Consider the following 16516-nt stretch of genomic DNA (forward strand, 5'->3'; position numbering starts at 1 on the left):
CACCCACCTACCTGCAGGCCGCCCCTCTGCTGGCTCCCAGAACAAGACTCTGATTGGGATGGCAGAGGAAAGAGAAACGGGACCAGCAGCGCTACTCAGGCCTCAGACGGGTCATACTCCACACTCACCAGCGTTTCCACGCCACCATCTCACGCGGAGCTCCTGGAAGGGTCCAGTGCTCCGTCTGCAAGGGACCATCTGTCTACACCGCTCGATTGGCCTTTTACGGCACTGACTGTTCTTTGAAGTTTTTACAGCTCCTTCTAACCCATTTCACTGTGTTGGAAATGTTGGGGGTGGGGAGTAAAGGGGGCCATCCCGTCCACAGAAAGAGTTGCTTGCAGAAATGATTTTAAAATTCCCGGGTGCCAGGACGTGAGGAGAATGCGGCCGGGAGGGACTGGAGAATTTTCAAAGGTGCCGCTCAGTGGGAAAATCCCTTTGTCGGAGAGAGGGCCGCAGGGGCGCGGGATGCAGCCGCGCCCACCCCGCCCCGCGTCACCGCGTCTCCGGAAGCTCCACGCCCCTGGGTACTCGGTTTCCCCGGATGGTTCCGGAAGAGCGCGGCGCGGCTGGTTGAGAGCGCAGGGCAGGCCCGGAGGCGGCTTCGGCAGCCGGGGCGACGCGTAGGCGCAGAGCCAGAGGGAAGCGCTTTGTTTCGCCTGTGGTTCCCGCGCCTGCGGGCGCGCGGGAGAGGCGCGAATCCGAGTGCCGCGCGCGCCCGGGGGACTTACACCGACTGAGCGCCCGGGTCCCCGCCCCGCCCGCGGCGGAGGCAGTGAGCGCGAGAGCCCAGCGGGGTCGCTGGGAGCCGGAGGCACCGAGACACAAAGGCAGGCGGGATGCGGGAGCAGCTGGGGAGCAGGCAAAGGGAAAGCGAAAGCCGCGTGCCCGGCCGGTGACAGGGTGAAGGCGCCGCGCAGCTCTCCGGACGCCGGCAGTACCAGGTCCTGCCTGGCTGAGCCTGGCGCGTCGCAGCCATGGCCATCGCCCACCTGGCCACGGAGTACGTGTTCTCGGATTTCTTGCTGAAGGAGCCCACCGAGCCTAAGTTCAAGGGGCTGCGACTGGAGCTGGCCGTGGACAAGATGGTTACGTGCATTGCCGTGGGGCTGCCGCTGCTGCTCATCTCCCTGGCCTTCGCGCAGGAGATCTCGATTGGTAAGCCTCGCCCAGGACGGAGGGGAGTGGCCGCCCCGGTCTGGCCCGGTGAGCTGCGATTTTACGGCTCACAGGCCCGAGCCTGGGCACGCCCAGCTGTGATGGTAGTGAGAGTCAGGAAGGACAGTGGTCCCGGTTTTGTGGTCCAAAGCGTTCTTTGCCCAAGTGTTTGTTTCATTGGTACCCTGGTCTACTCTGCTCACATCCCTACTCCTCAGTTCTTTTGTTCCTTATGCCCCACTGATCGGATTGTGGCTTACAGTTTATGTTCCACCCTTAGAATTGGCACCTTGCCACCAGATTTGCCAAGAATAGCTGTATCCCCGTTTTTCACCCCTGTCTCCTACGTACTTGTGCAGCCGCTTAAAATTTTGCACCAGAGAAGTTCCTGAGTGGCTACATGGAGAATGTGAAGACCGGTGCTCCATGAGTAGTGTTTTCTTTCACTGTCTTACATATAATTGGTGTTTGCTGAGATCTTAGCTCTCTAGGGTTGTGCATGATGGGAAATGTCTGCACTTGGCAGGCATTAGAGGGATCTTCCACTTGGACGGTCTTACGAATGTGAGATGAACAAGTCCCCTTCCTGTAAATTCTCATTTGAGTTTCATAACTGTTGTGTGAGATTGGAAAATCTGGTGGTTTGGGCAGGATCATGTGGCTATGTGGCTTATCTTCCTTATCAGCTGTTCTGACTTTCCACACAGGAGAGAGTGTTTTTGAACCAACAGGAAGGTAGTGCAGGAAGGTTTAATACCGTTCTGTGGCAGGGGGTAGAGAGAGGACCCAGTGCCACTGGACTTTGGGAAAACTTTTGTCAGAGGGTGAGTGGGATTTGGATAAGCAGGAGTAAGACCTTTGTTAAGGTTTTGAGATGGCAGAGAATGTTATATGTTCCTGGAAAGAGAGACACAGTGACCGTCCTAGCCAAGGCAGGAGGATAAGTCAGAGTTCCTGGAGTCTGAGAGTGAATATGGGCTTGGGTCAGCCAGGAACAGAAAAGTGTAGGCTGATGGTTTCAGAACTGTGAAGTTATTGTTTGAGCAGAGGACAGACTGGTTGAAAACAACACTAAGTAAATACTAGCCTGATGGTGGCATTTAGGGTCTGGGAAGAAGGTGAGAGGATGGGACCCGGAGGGCTGGGTGCCAGAGAGCAAGGCATCAGTTGAAGTCTTGTGCAGAGAAGATGTGAAGAGTGGAAGAAAACGGGTGGGTGATTGCTGTGAGATCAAGCAGTAAATAAGCAGCACTTGAGTACCTAGTTTTTAATAGGCCATGAAGGGCGGTACTGGTTGAACACGCTGTGGAGGTTGTATGTCTGGATGATTGGAGTGTGGTGTTGGTGGGAATTGTGAAGTTGAGGGAAGAGTTGATTAGGAAAGAGTGACGGTGAGTGTGATTTTGCAGTCCGCAGCATTAAGAAGTTCAGTTTCGCAGGAAGTTGCCAAATTCATGGTGGAAAATAAGTTTTTAGTTTTCCTGCTCTTTGCATAGGCATAGTCATCGGGATTTTCTTTAACTTTCCATTTGACAGTGAATTGAGGCTTCCAGCTGAAAGGAAAACCACCAAGTAGCATGAGTCATGGAGATAATCTCTCCCTTCAGTCAATTCCTCCTTCAGTACTGGTTGTGTGCTGAACTCGGTGCTGACCTCCAAGCACCCAGGAGTAAAAGAGGCATGGTCCTTGTCTTGGAGGTGCAAGTCTTGGGTACCTGGTTGGGACAGAAAGGCAGGAGGGAGGAGTTAGTCACCCTCTATGACTAATCTCCACCTCTAGCGCATGTATTAGAGGGACTGTAAGGCACCTGCACCTGTAATGCCTGAGGTGTAACATCTAAGGTGTAACAACATTGGTGGGCTGAGAGGTATTTTTGGGGTATTGGGAGTGGTTTTACCTAGCAAGAGTCTGAGGTCATGTTGTGTACATAGCACTGTGTGCTGAGGGAGATGGGAAAGGATTTTGAGACCTTGTTCTTGCCCTGCCTTCTCCCTGTCCTGTGGCAATTTACGATGCAGTTGCGCACTAGAACGTATCTGTTAGCACGTAACGCCATTCAGCTGTGTGTAATTCAGCACCCAGACAGGTGTTGAGCTTTGAGCTCCAGGCTGATGAAGGTTGGCAGGCACTTGGGTGAGGAGCTATCGAGCAGACTCCCATGTTTTCTGAAGTGTTTTCAGGAGTTCCAGGGGAGGACAGACATGTGGGATGAAGCTAACAGGACCAGGGAAGACCTATTAGATCAGGTATACATTTAGATAAAACCAGAAGAAGGGCTTTTGAGAAGAGGGGAGAGGTACATAGATTAATACATGGAGTTGGTACAGTGGGAGGGATCATGGTATGCAGCATTTAATTTTGTGTAGTTAGTAGTATACACTCAGCCAAAAGAGATAAGAACAACAATAAAGGGAGAGTGAAGTAATTGAAATGGAGCTGGCACTTTGCCCACCATATTGGTCAATGAACACAAGCCCCAGGAAGACACTGAGATAAGGCCTGCAGACTTAAAACATGGCTTCATCCTCCCTCTGCTGATAATTACTCCTTCCCTCTCTGGTGCTTGGAATACTGTTTTGTTGAACTTAATACAGAGCTTTATAACCTGTCTATGCGTGTTTTGCATGGAGATTGAAACTACTCTATAAACATTTGTTGAGTGAATGAAAGGTGATAGCTTTTGGCATCATCAGACGTTGTTGATTGATTCTGGTGTGCATGATGCTGTACCTTGGCAATGGGGTGTCAGACACACGTAGGACATAAGAATCTTTTCTCTGGAAGCACAGTCTGGTGGAGAAGTTCAACGCATAACCCTCCTAATGCAGGATTCATGAAACCTGGGCAGTGTCCGAAGTGTATACTAAAGCCTAATGCTGTGGGAAGGCAGAAGAAGGTTTTTTCTGACTCAGGAACGCTGAGAGTTTCAGAGCAGAGTTGGCCCCTGAGGCAGGATTCCAAGTGTGTGGAGCAGTGTTGGCCGAAGCTGAGATGTGCGAGACAACATGTGGCCGCTGGAGCTTTAGCGGCACAGTCACATGGAGAGGTGGAAGCCAAAGTAAGGGTCCAGGGGCTCCACATGAAAGAGGGCACAGCAAATCCCATTGTTTTCCTGTTTGTGTTGGGCTGTGTGTGTATATATATAAAATTAGAAACGAGAAAATCAACTGTAATTACATGTTTTTCCTTTTTCCACCTGTATGACAAATTAGTATATATAAGAATTCATCTCTTGTGATATAAAATCCCCTCAAGCGTAAAATACATTATATTTTCCAGTGACTTCCCCAAAATTAAATTCTCTGTCAACTGGTGTTTGGTAAAATAGGATTCAAGTTGAAACGTTGTGGTGATTTTTCCTTTAAATAAATGATTTTTTACTTTAAAGGTAATCCATTAAATAAAAAATGTGCATGGATTGTGTTTTAGATTTAAGAGCAGGTCCTCTGTGGGGGTGGGAGTGTTGCAGGTCAGAGAGAGGGAATGTCCTCATATGATAAAATACTTGGCTTCGTATTAAGGGCTTCCCTTTAGTCTTTGGCCTGTTCTCTTAGTAGTTCAGCCCACTGGGCTCCTCTCAGAAAAGAGGGACTGAGCCTGCACGGGCCACAGAGACCCATGGGCATGGCAGCGAGCTGACCTTTATCAAGCCCTGCTGGGTGGCAGCATGGTGGCTGCAGGTGAAGCGTCCACTCCTCGGAGGTTCTGGCCCCTCCCCTCCCACAGCAGTTCACACAGGTCCCACGTGGTAGGCACTGGTGTGGGGCTGCCTAGGCTGGTGGGGACTGTGTTGGGGACAGAGAGCAGAAGGGACTCTGCCTTGCTCATTCACCAGATCTTGGTCTGTCTGCCCACAATCACAGGTTGAAGGGTCACTGCAGAAGTAATGTGGTCTGGAGGGGCATAGCAAGTTTGATGCCATGGTCAAGGTGGAGGGCAACTTTGGTAGTCTTTGCAGCAGCCTGTAGTCCTCAGCCACTCATTGGTCCAGATCTGCCCTGTGATAGTGAGAATTACAAGCAGAAACACTCCTGAGGGAGTGGCAAGGAGACTCTTCTGAGTTGTGCCTGGGAGCATTTTGAAGGCTTTTAGACAGTGAGATACTAAGGATTGAATGTAGGAACTAAAATGTGCACCTGTCTGGTTAGGTCTGATACTTCTACTCAGCCTTTCTAAAATACTGCAGGCCTGCTTCCCCTGAGATTCAGTTGGGTAGGAGGAAAATAAGTGATGCACAGCAAAAGGCAGTTTAAATTTAATTGTGACTTTAGGCTAGAAAAGCTGTGTGGTGGGAGCCAGAGAAGGGAGAATCAGTGGTTTCACCAGCCCTCATTTTTTCTTCCTCTTGCCTTCCATCATGTCTTGCCTTCAACAAGTGCTCCATAGAAATGTAGTGAAGGAAGTGCCAGAGCACACTAGGGAACTCTCCCAGAGTGGCTGTGCTGAGGGAGTGGACGGGGTGTTCTGGGTAAGGGTCCCAGTTGCTTGGAAGTGCGCCCTCTGAGTGCCATTTAATGATACAAGTGCTGTCCTGGGTCAGGCCTGTCCTGGCCACCTCCCAGACATCTGCCTCTGATGATAGCAGTCAAGGATGCACGTCATCATGACAGGTAAGTTGTCCCACTTGATTTATAAGCTCAGGTTGTATTGCATGTGCCTCAGATTCTTTTTTGTGTTATTTTTGTGATGAGGAAGAATCTGTGTTCAGAGTGCAGAGTGACTCTACTGTGGAAGAAGGATGAGTGTGATCTATGTGGCTTGGATACCCTGTGGGTGTTGCTTTGTGCAAACTGCTGGGAGGCAGTGCCTTGAGGCCCTTCATTTCTAACACATCTGTTCTCAGGTGCCTCTAGAGGTGCAGCACATTTCATTGAGGGGGAGAGGTTTAGGAAATGGCTGGGTGACAACTTGTGTAGAATGTAAGCATGATTGCAGGACGTGACCTTCAAGCTCTGAAATTCTAGAAGTATTTCTCTAAAGTTATGAATTCCGTTAGTGTGCTACAGTTATGGACTGAATGTTTGTGTGTCTCCCAACCCCAAAATTCATATGTCAAAGCCCTGATCCCCAGTGTGATGCTAATTGGAGATCCCTTTGGGAGGTAATTAGGTTTGGATGAGGTCATGAGAGTAGTACCTTCATGATGGGATGCCCTTAGAAAAAGAGGAAGAAATCCCTCTTTCTCTCTCCCCTCCCCCTTCCTCCCTCTCTCCCTCTTTCCCTCTCTCCCACTATTCCCCTTCCTCCCTCTCTCCCTCTTTCCCTCTCTCCCACTATTCCCCTTCCTCTCTTCTTCCCTCTTCCTCTCTCCACAAGTGTGGCCACAAGGAAAGGTGTATGAGCACACGGGGAGAAGGGGGCCACCTGCAAACCAGGAAAAGAACTCTCACCAGACACCGAATCTGCTGGCACCTTGATCTTGAACTTCCCAGACTGTGGGAAAATAACTGTTGTTTAAGCCACCCAGTCTGTGGGGTTTTCTTACAGCAGCCTAGATTAAGACAAAACTGCCAACAGACCAGACTCTGAATGGGATTCATGTTCAAGGGGTCTTTTGACAGGGCCTTCTGTGCCCTATGCTTAGAGCTGTATAAGGCCTGAGGCCTCAGGGGCTGCTTTGATTTCCTGGTGCCTCACGTGGCATGTATCCCCTGGGAAGGAGAGCCCCCGTCTCCTGCCAGGACGTTTCTTGCCCTGAGTCTGGCTGGCTGGACCAGGTGGGGAGCTGGGGCAGCCAGTAGTCTACTAGGGAAAGGGTGTCTGGTCAGCCGGGGACCCTGCCTCACTCCCCGACTGACCTCCCAGTGGGCAACCACCGTTCTGGGCAGAGAAGGACTTGGTCTTTCTGAATTAGTGCTGCTCTTTTGCTATCATTACAGGGCAGGCATTGGGCCAGCCCCAGTGAGCCAAAGGACAGATATAACTGCAGCTGCTTCCAATATGGTTTACTTGGCGTTCTCCTTTCACTTCCTGCGACTGAGTCAGCGACTGGGTGGCTTAAGTTATCTGCTCTGTTGTGGCTGAATTTAGACCTGTTTTTGGGAATATCTTCAGGCTGCTGTTTAGCATGTACCAGATCGATTATTTTCACGGTTGTCTATCAGAGTGGGTCAATATTTAGGGTCTCATGGCATAGGTCCTATAATAGAACATCTTCAACTCCCACTTAACCAAAGAGCCAAGAGAGACTCCTAACCCCTCCAGAAGGATGCGTGCTGTCCAGAGAGTCTACTGTTGGATACATGTTTTACTTTGTTAATGCTTTTCTTGTACAAGTAGTACCTAAATACATTATCATGGTAAAGGATTCATAAATCTCTTTCACCATGTGCTGAAGGTAGGTGGACACTTTGTGCAGCCTTATTGCTGTACTTTGTCTATATTAACAAAAAGTGTACAGCTTATTTTGTTTTTCTCACTTAGTATGTTTGGAGAGCTTTCTGAGCCAGTACGTAAGTGTCACCTCACTGTTTTATAATAGAAGAGTATTCCATAGCTTAGAATATACTTATAATTCATCTAAGCAGTCCCCTAATGATGGACATTTACATTCTTTCAAAAGTTCTACTCATACATAAAGCTTGTTTGCATGAAAATCTTCGTAAATATTTATCTCCTCCCAACATTAAAAGGAAAGGAGACTGTAGCAGTATCAGTTTCCAGAAGGACGAAATCATTTTCCGGAATAGTTTTGCATTCCTGTGTTCCTATTTGAAATAAGTGGAAAAACAAAACAAAACAAAACACAGCCGTGTACACTATCCAGCTCTAACTCCTGCAAAATGTGACTGCATTAGAAGTTTGGAAGAAGCATATTGATGTGCCCTTGGTTTTAAGAAAGAAAGGACCTCCTTCAGGGGGTAGAATTGCAACTTTAAGTTGAACTTCATGATGCATGTTCTCATAACACTCTAAGTTTCCTTTCTAACATTTACCACAACTTGAAGTTAGGTAATTACTTGCATATTTATTTGTTGAATACTCTAAGTTCATTTAGGGCAGGGACCATGTGTCCTTAAAACTTGATACATAGAAGTATTAGGTGGCTCCCACGTTGCTATGAAGAAATACCCGAGACTGGGTTATTTATAAAGAAAGTTTATGTGGCTCATGGTTTTGCAGGCTGTACAGGAAACCTAGTGGCTTCTGCTTGGCTTCTGGGGAGGCCTCAGGAAACAGTCATGGTGGAAGGCAAACAGGGAGCAGGCATGTCTTATATGGCAAAAGCAGAAGCAAGAAAGAGTTGGGGGAGGTGCTACACATTTCTAGTGGCTCACACCTGTAATCCCAGTACTTTGGGAGGCCGAGGTGGGTGGATCATGAGGTCAAGAGATTGAGACCATCCTGGCTAATATGGTGAAATCGTGTCTCTACGAAAAATACAAAAAAATTAGCCAGGCATGGTGGCGCATGCCTGTAGTCCCAGCTACTTGGGAGGCTGAGGCAGGAGAATCACTTGAACATGGGAAGTGGAGGTTGCAGGGAGCTGAGATCGTGCCTCTGCACTCCAGCCTGGCGACAGAGCGAGGCTCCATCTCAAAAAATATAATAATAATAATAATAGACAAATAGATAAAACCTGAAAATAGGTCTTAGGACCTTCGTGGACTCTAGGTTTGGATTAGCAACATCTCTTTAAAAAACCATGCAAACACCTTTTTTTTTTTTTTTTTTTTGCAGTGGTTGCTTCCTTGGATTGCATCCTTGTCAAACCCCTGAGGCAGTGAGAGCTTGATCCGAAGTAGAGAAGGGGAGGCAGTTTGGGGCCATCTGCCCTGGCTGAGCTAGGATCTCTGGGTGAGGCAGGCCCAGCTTCATGCCATGGGGTTTCTGAGAGCAGCAGGGAGACATTAGTTGCTGGGGGAGAAAGGGGCCTAAAGAGAATCTGCCATCTGCTTGCTACCAGGCACACCTGTAGGGGGTGAAAAGGGTGGTGGGGAGGGGACTCTTGTTTTTTTTAATAAATTCTCTATATAGCTCACACTCCTTTTTAAAATATAAGTATTTATATATGTATATTATATGATTATAAAGATAAAACTTACTCTAGAAAATACAGAAGAGAAAATAGCGGTAAATCTATAATACCACCAGGGATAACCACTATTCTATCTTGGTCTATTTTCCCCAGGAATATAAGTACAGGAGATATATATATATATATATATATATATATATATATATCTCCAGTAACTTTTTAAAAGTTTTAAAAAAACCAGACACCTAAGTCAAGGCCATGTTACCATGTTCTTAAATTGTCGTACACTTGATTTTTTTGTTGGCAGTGATGTGGAATGTTGTGCAAATATGTCAAAATTTAACTGTTTCACAATTTTTATAATATAAATAGCATTGTGAAGAACACTTCTGTACATAATAAACCACCTCTCTAAAGATCTCAGTATTTCGGGGGCGGAGCAAGATGGCCGAATAGGAGCAGCTCCAGTCTCCAACTCCCAGCGCGAGCGACACAGAAGACCGGTGATTTCTGCGTTTTCAACTGAGGTACTGGGGTCATCTCGCTAGGGAGTGCCGGACAATCGGTGCTGGTCAGCTGCCGCAGCCTGACCAGCGTGAGCTGAAGCAGGGCGAGGCATCGCCTCACCTGGAAGCGCAAGGGGGAAAGGAATCCCTTTTTCCTAGCCAGGGGAACTGAGACACACAACACCTGGAAAATCGGGTAACTCCCACCCCAATACTGCGCTTTAAGGAAACAGGCACACCAGGAGAATATATCCCACACCTGGCCGGGAGGGTCCCACGCCCACGGAGCCTCCCTCACTGCTAACACAGCGTCTGCTGCGATCTATCCGCAAGGCAGCAGCGAGGCTGGGGGAGGGGCGCCCGCCATTGCTGAGGCTTAAGTAGGTAAACAAAGCCACTGGGAAGCTCGAACTGGGTGGAGCTCACAGCAGCTCAAGGAAGCCTGCCTGTCTCTGTAGACTCTACCTCTGCGGACAGCGCACAGCTGCAGCCCATTAGGGGAAAGAGCGGGGGCGGTGCAGACGCGAACGACTCTGACAGCTTTGGGGAGAGCCGTGGATCTCCTAACGCGGAGGTTGAGATCCGAGAACGGACAGACTGCCTGCTCAGGTGGGTCCCTGACCCCTGAGTAGCCTAGCTGGGAGACATCCCCCACTAGGGGCAGTCTGACACCCCACACCTCACAGGGTGGCGTCACCCCTGAGAGGAAACTTCCAAAGAAAGAATCAGACAGGTACACTCGCTGTTCAGCAATATTCTATCTTCGGCAACCTCTGCTGCTGATACCCAGGCAAACAGGGTCTGGAGTGGACCTCAAGCAATCTCCAACAGACCAACAGACAGTCCTTCTGACTGTCAGACGGAAAACTATCAAACAGGAAGGACACCTATACCAAAACCCCATCCGTACGTCACCATCATCAAAGTCCAGAGACAGATAAAACCACAAAGATGGGGAAGAAGCAGGGCAGAAAAGCTGGAAATTCAAAAAATAAGAGCGCATCTCCCCCTGCAAAGGAGCGCAGCCCATCGCCAGCAACGGATCAAAGCTGGTCAGAGAATGACTTTGACGAGATGAGAGAAGAAGGCTTCAGTCCATCAAACCTCTCAGAGCTAAAGGAGGAATTACGTACCCAGCGCAAAGAAACTAAAAATCTTGAAAAAAAAGTGGAAGAATTGACAGCTAGATTAATTAATGCAGAGAAGATCATAAACGAAATGACAGAGATGAAAACCATGACACGAGAAATACGTGACAAATGCACAAGCTTCAGTAACCGACTTGATCAACTGGAAGAAAGAGTATCAGCAATTGAGGATCAAATGAATGAAATGAAGCGAGAAGAGAAACCAAAAGAAAAAAGAAGAAAAAGAAATGAACAAAGCCTGCAAGAAGTATGGGATTATGTAAAAAGACCAAATCTACGTCTGATTGGGGTGCCTGAAAGTGAGGGGGAAAATGGAACCAAGTTGGAAAACACTCTTCAGGATATCATCCAGGAGAACTTCCCCAACCTAGTAGGGCAGGCCAACATTCAAATTCAGGAAATACAGAGAACGCCACAAAGATACTCCTCCAGAAGAGCAACTCCAAGACACATAATTGCCAGATTCACCAAAGTTGAAATGAAGGAAAAAATCTTAAGGGCAGCCAGAGAGAAAGGTCGGGTTACCCACAAAGGGAAGCCCATCAGAATAACAGCAGACCTCTCGGCAGAAACTCTACAAGCCAGAAGAGAGTGGGGGCCAATATTCAACATTCTTAAAGAAAAGAATTTTCAACCCAGAATTTCATATCCAGCCAAACTAAGCTTCATCAGTGAAGGAGAAATAAAATCCTTTACAGATAAGCAAATGCTTAGAGATTTTGTCACCACCAGGCCTGCCTTACAAGAGACCCTGAAGGAAGCCCTAAACATGGAAAGGAACAAGCGGTACCAGCCATTGCAAAAACATGCCAAAATGTAAAGACCATCGAGGCTAGGAAGAAACTGCATCAACTAACGAGCAAAATAACCAGTTAATATCATAATGACAGGATCAAGTTCACACATAACAATATTAACCTTAAATGTCAATGGACTAAATGCTCCAATTAAAAGACACAGACTGGCAAACTGGATCAAGAGTCAAGACCCATCAGTCTGCTGTATTCAGGAGACCCATCTCACATGCAGAGACATACATAGGCTCAAAATAAAGGGATGGAGGAAGATCTACCAAGCAAATGGAGAACAAAAAAAAGCAGGGGTTGCAATCCTAGTCTCTGATAAAACAGACTTTAAACCATCAAAGATCAAAAGAGACAAAGAAGGCCATTACATCATGGTAAAGGGATCAATTCAACAGGAAGAGCTAACTCTCCTAAATATATATGCACCCAATACAGGAGCACCCAGATTCATAAAGCAAGTCCTTAGAGACCTACAAAGAGACTTAGACTCCCATACAATAATAATGGGAGACTTCAACACTCCACTGTCAACATTAGACAGATCAACGAGACAGAAAGTTAACAAGGATATCCAGGAATTGAACTCATCTCTGCACCAAGCGGACCTAATAGACATCTATAGAACTCTCCACCCCAAATCAACAGAATATACATTCTTCTCAGCACCACATCGCACTTATTCCAAAATTGACCACATAATTGGAAGTAAAGCACTCCTCAGCAAATGTACAAGAACAGAAATTATAACAAACTGTCTCTCAGACCACAGTGCAATCAAACTAGAACTCAGGACTAAGAAACTCAATCCAAACCGCTCAACTACATGGAAACTGAACAACCTGCTCCTGAATGACTACTGGGTACATAACGAAATGAAAGCAGAAATAAAGATGTTCTTTGAAACCAATGAGAACAAAGATACAACATACCAGAATCTCTGGGACACATTTAAAGCAGTGTGTAGAGGGAAATTTATAGCACTAAATGCCCACAAGAGAAAGCAGGAGAGATCTAAAATTGACACTCTAACATCACAATTAAAAGAACTAGAGAGGCAAGAGCAAACACATTCAAAAGCTAGCAGAAGGCAAGAAATAACTAAGATCAGAGCAGAACTGAAGGAGATAGAGACACAAAAAACCCTCCAAAAAATCAATGAATCCAGGAGTTGGTTTTTTGAAAAGATCAACAAAATTGACAGACCGCTAGCTAGACTAATAAAGAAGAAAAGAGAGAGGAATCAAATAGACGCAATAAAAAATGATAAAGGGGATATCACCACCGACCCCACAGAAATACAAACTACCATCAGAGAATACTATAAACACCTCTACGCAAATCAACTAGAAAATCTAGAAGAAATGGATAATTTCCTGGACACTTACACTCTCCCAAGACTAAACCAGGAAGAAGTTGAATCCCTGAATAGACCAATAGCAGGCTCTGAAATTGAGGCAACAATTAATAGCCTACCCACCAAAAAAAGTCCAGGACCAGATGGATTCACAGCTGAATTCTACCAGAGGTACAAGGAGGAGCTGGTACCATTCCTTCTGAAACTATTCAATCAATAGAAAAAGAGGGAATCCTCCCTAACTCTTTTTATGAGGCCAACATCATCCTGATACCAAAGCCTGGCAGAGACACAACAAAAAGAGAGAATTTTAGACCAATATCCCTGATGAACATCGATGCAAAAATCCTCAATAAAATACTGGCAAACGGATTCAGCAGCACATCAAAAAGCTTATCCACCATGATCAAGTGGGCTTCATCCCTGGGATGCAAGGCTGGTTCAACATTCGCAAATCAATAAACGTAATCCAGCATATAAACAGAACCAAAGACAAGAACCACATGATTATCTCAATAGATGCAGAAAAGGCTTTTGACAAAATTCAACAGCCCTTTATGCTAAAAACGCTCAATAAATTTGGTATTGATGGAACGTACCTCAAAATAATAAGAGCTATTTATGACAAACCCACAGCTAATATCATACTGAATGGGCAAAAACTGGAAAAATTCCCTTTGAAAACTGGCACAAGACAGGGATGCCCTCTCTCACCACTCCTATTCAACATAGTGTTGGAAGTTCTGGCTAGGGCAATCAGGCAAGAGAAAGAAATCAAGGGTATCCAGTTAGGAAAAGAAGAAGTCAAATTGTCCCTGTTTGCAGATGACATGATTGTATATTTAGAAAACCCCATTGTCTCAGCCCAAAATCTGCTTAAGCTGATAAGCAACTTCAGCAAAGTCTCAGGATACAAAATTAATGTGCAAAAATCACAAGCATTCTTATACACCAGTAACAGACAAGCAGAGAGCCAAATCAGGAATCAACTTCCATTCACAATTGCTTCAAAGAGAATCAAATACCTAGGAATCCAGCTTACAAGGGATGTAAAGGACCTCTTCAAGGAGAACTACAAACCACTGCTCAGTGAAATCAAAGAGGACACAAACAAATGGAAGAACATACCATGCTCATGGATAGGAAGAATCAATATCGTGAAAATGGCCATACTGCCCAAGGTGATTTATAGATTCAATGCCATCCCCATCAAGCTACCAATGACTTTCTTCACAGAATTGGAAAAAACGGCTTTAAAGTTCATATGGAACCAAAAAAGAGCCCGCATTGCCAAGACAATCCTAAGTCAAAAGGACAAAGCTGGAGGCGTCACGCTACCTGACTTCAAACTATACTACAAGGCTACAGTAACCAAAACAGCATGGTACTGGTACCACAACAGAGATATAGACCAATGGAACAGAACAGAGTCCTCAGAAATAATACCACACATCTACAGCCATCTGATCTTTGACAAACCTGAGAGAAACAAGAAATGGGGAAAGGATTCCTATTTAATAAATGGTGCTGGGAAAATTGGCTAGCCATAAGTAGAAAGCTGAAACTGGATCCTTTCCTTACCCCTTATACGAAAATTAATTCAAGATGGATTAGAGACTTAAATGTTAGACCTAATACCATAAAAACCCTAGAAGAAAATCTAGGTAGTACCATTCAGGACATAGGCATGGGCAAGGACTTCATGTCTAAAACACCAAAAGCAACGGCAGCAAAAGCAAAAATTGACACATGGGATCTAATTAAACTAAAGAGCTTTTGCACAGCCAAAGAAACCACCATCAGAGTGAACAGGCAACCTACAGAATGGGAAAAAATTTTTGCAACCTACTCATCTGACAAAGGGCTAATATCCAGAATCTACAAGAACTCAAACAAATATACAAGAAAAAAGCAAACAACCCCATCAAAAAGTGGGGAAAGGATATGAACAGACATTTCTCAAAAGAAGACATCCATACAGCCAACAGACACATGAAAAAATGCTCATCATCACTGGCCATCAGAGAAATGCAAATCAAAACCACAATGAGATACCATCTCACACCAGTTAGAATGGCAATCATTAAGAAGTCAGGAAACAACAGGTGTTGGAGAGGATGTGGAGAAATAGGAACACTTTTACACTGTTGGTGGGATTGTAAACTAGTTCAACCATTATGGAAAACAGTATGGCGATTCCTCAAGGATCTAGAACTAGATGTACCATATGACCCAGCCATCCCACTACTGGGTATATACCCAAAGGATTATAAATTACTCTACTACAAAGACACATGCACACGTTTGTTTATTGCGGCACTATTCACAATAGCAAAGACTTGGAATCAACCCAAATGTCCATCTGTGACAGACTGGATTAAGAAAATGTGGCACATATACACCATGGAATACTATGCAGCCATAAAAAAGGATGAGTTTGCGTCCTTTGTAGGGACATGGATGCAGCTGGAAACCATCATTCTTAGCAAACTATCACAAGAAGAGAAAACCAAACACCGCATGTTCTCACTCATAGGTGGGAACTGAACAATGAGATCACTTGGACTCGGGAAGGGGAACATCACACACTGGGGCCTATCATGGGGAGGGGGGAGGAGGGAGGGATTGCATTGGGGAGTTATACATGATATAAACGTCATGCACATGTACCCTAGAACTTAAAGTATAATAAAAAAAAAATATATATAAAAAAAAAAAAAATCTCAGTATTTCAATAGATTGTATAATTCTAATTACAAGGTCAAAGTATACGTAGACTTTTTTTTTTATTATTATACTTTAAGTTCTAGGGTACATGTGCACAACGTGCAGGTTTGTTACATATGTATACTTGTGCCATGTTGGTGTGCTGCACCCACCAACTCGTCAGCACCCATCAACTTGTCCTTTACATCAGGTATAACTCCCAATGCAATCCCTACCCCCTTCCCCCTCCCCATGATAGGCCGCGGTGTGTGATGTTCCCCTTCCCGAGTCCAAGTGATCTCATTGATATCATACGTAGACATTTTTAAGACTTGGCCGGTGTGGTTGCGTTGCCCTCTAGATAGACCCCCAATGGACACTTCTCCCCACAGCTGAGGGAGTGGCTTTCCTCACAGCTGGCAAAAGTTAGTGGATTATCATCCACAGTTTAATAGGTGAACAAAGGTGTGCCATTGTTTTAAGTCGCATTTATTCAGTTACAGCATTGAATGTTTTTTCATATGTAATTTTTCCATTTATATAATTCTGTGAATTGTCTGTCTTATCTTTTGCTTATTTTTCCAAGGGGATGTTGATTTCTCTATGGGTTTTATTAACTGTTCTATGTTTCAAATATTTTCTAGCTAGCCTTTATTGTATTTTGTTTTCCAGTGGTCAGTCTCCTTTGAATTCTGTTTATGTTAAGTATTTTTGTTTTTTAATTTTTAATTTTCATGGGTATGTAAAGGTATATATTCATGGGTTATGTGACATATTTTGACACAGGCATACAATGTGTAATAATCACATCAGGAGAAATTGGGTATCCATCACCTCAAGAATTTATCCTTTGTTA

General features: G+C 45.4%; 1 protein-coding gene across 2 annotated transcripts in view; it reads left to right on the top strand.

Moving 5' to 3' along the window:
• The window catches only part of PANX1 (pannexin 1), a 67681-nt gene continuing 51165 nt past the window's right edge, over positions 1 to 16516 (top strand). For both annotated transcript variants that reach the window (XR_004436230.1, XM_033207845.1), the window contains exon 1: positions 1 to 1161. Coding sequence is in view for 1 of the 2 variants with exons in the window: in XM_033207845.1 (XP_033063736.1) it covers positions 981 to 1161 (181 nt within the window). In the remaining variant the exon portion in view is untranslated. The remainder of the gene's footprint in view (positions 1162 to 16516) is intronic.

The sequence above is a fragment of the Trachypithecus francoisi genome, unplaced genomic scaffold (assembly GCF_009764315.1).
Source record: "Trachypithecus francoisi isolate TF-2019V2 unplaced genomic scaffold, Tfra_2.0 Lachesis_group8, whole genome shotgun sequence".
Lineage (NCBI taxonomy): Eukaryota > Metazoa > Chordata > Mammalia > Primates > Cercopithecidae > Trachypithecus > Trachypithecus francoisi.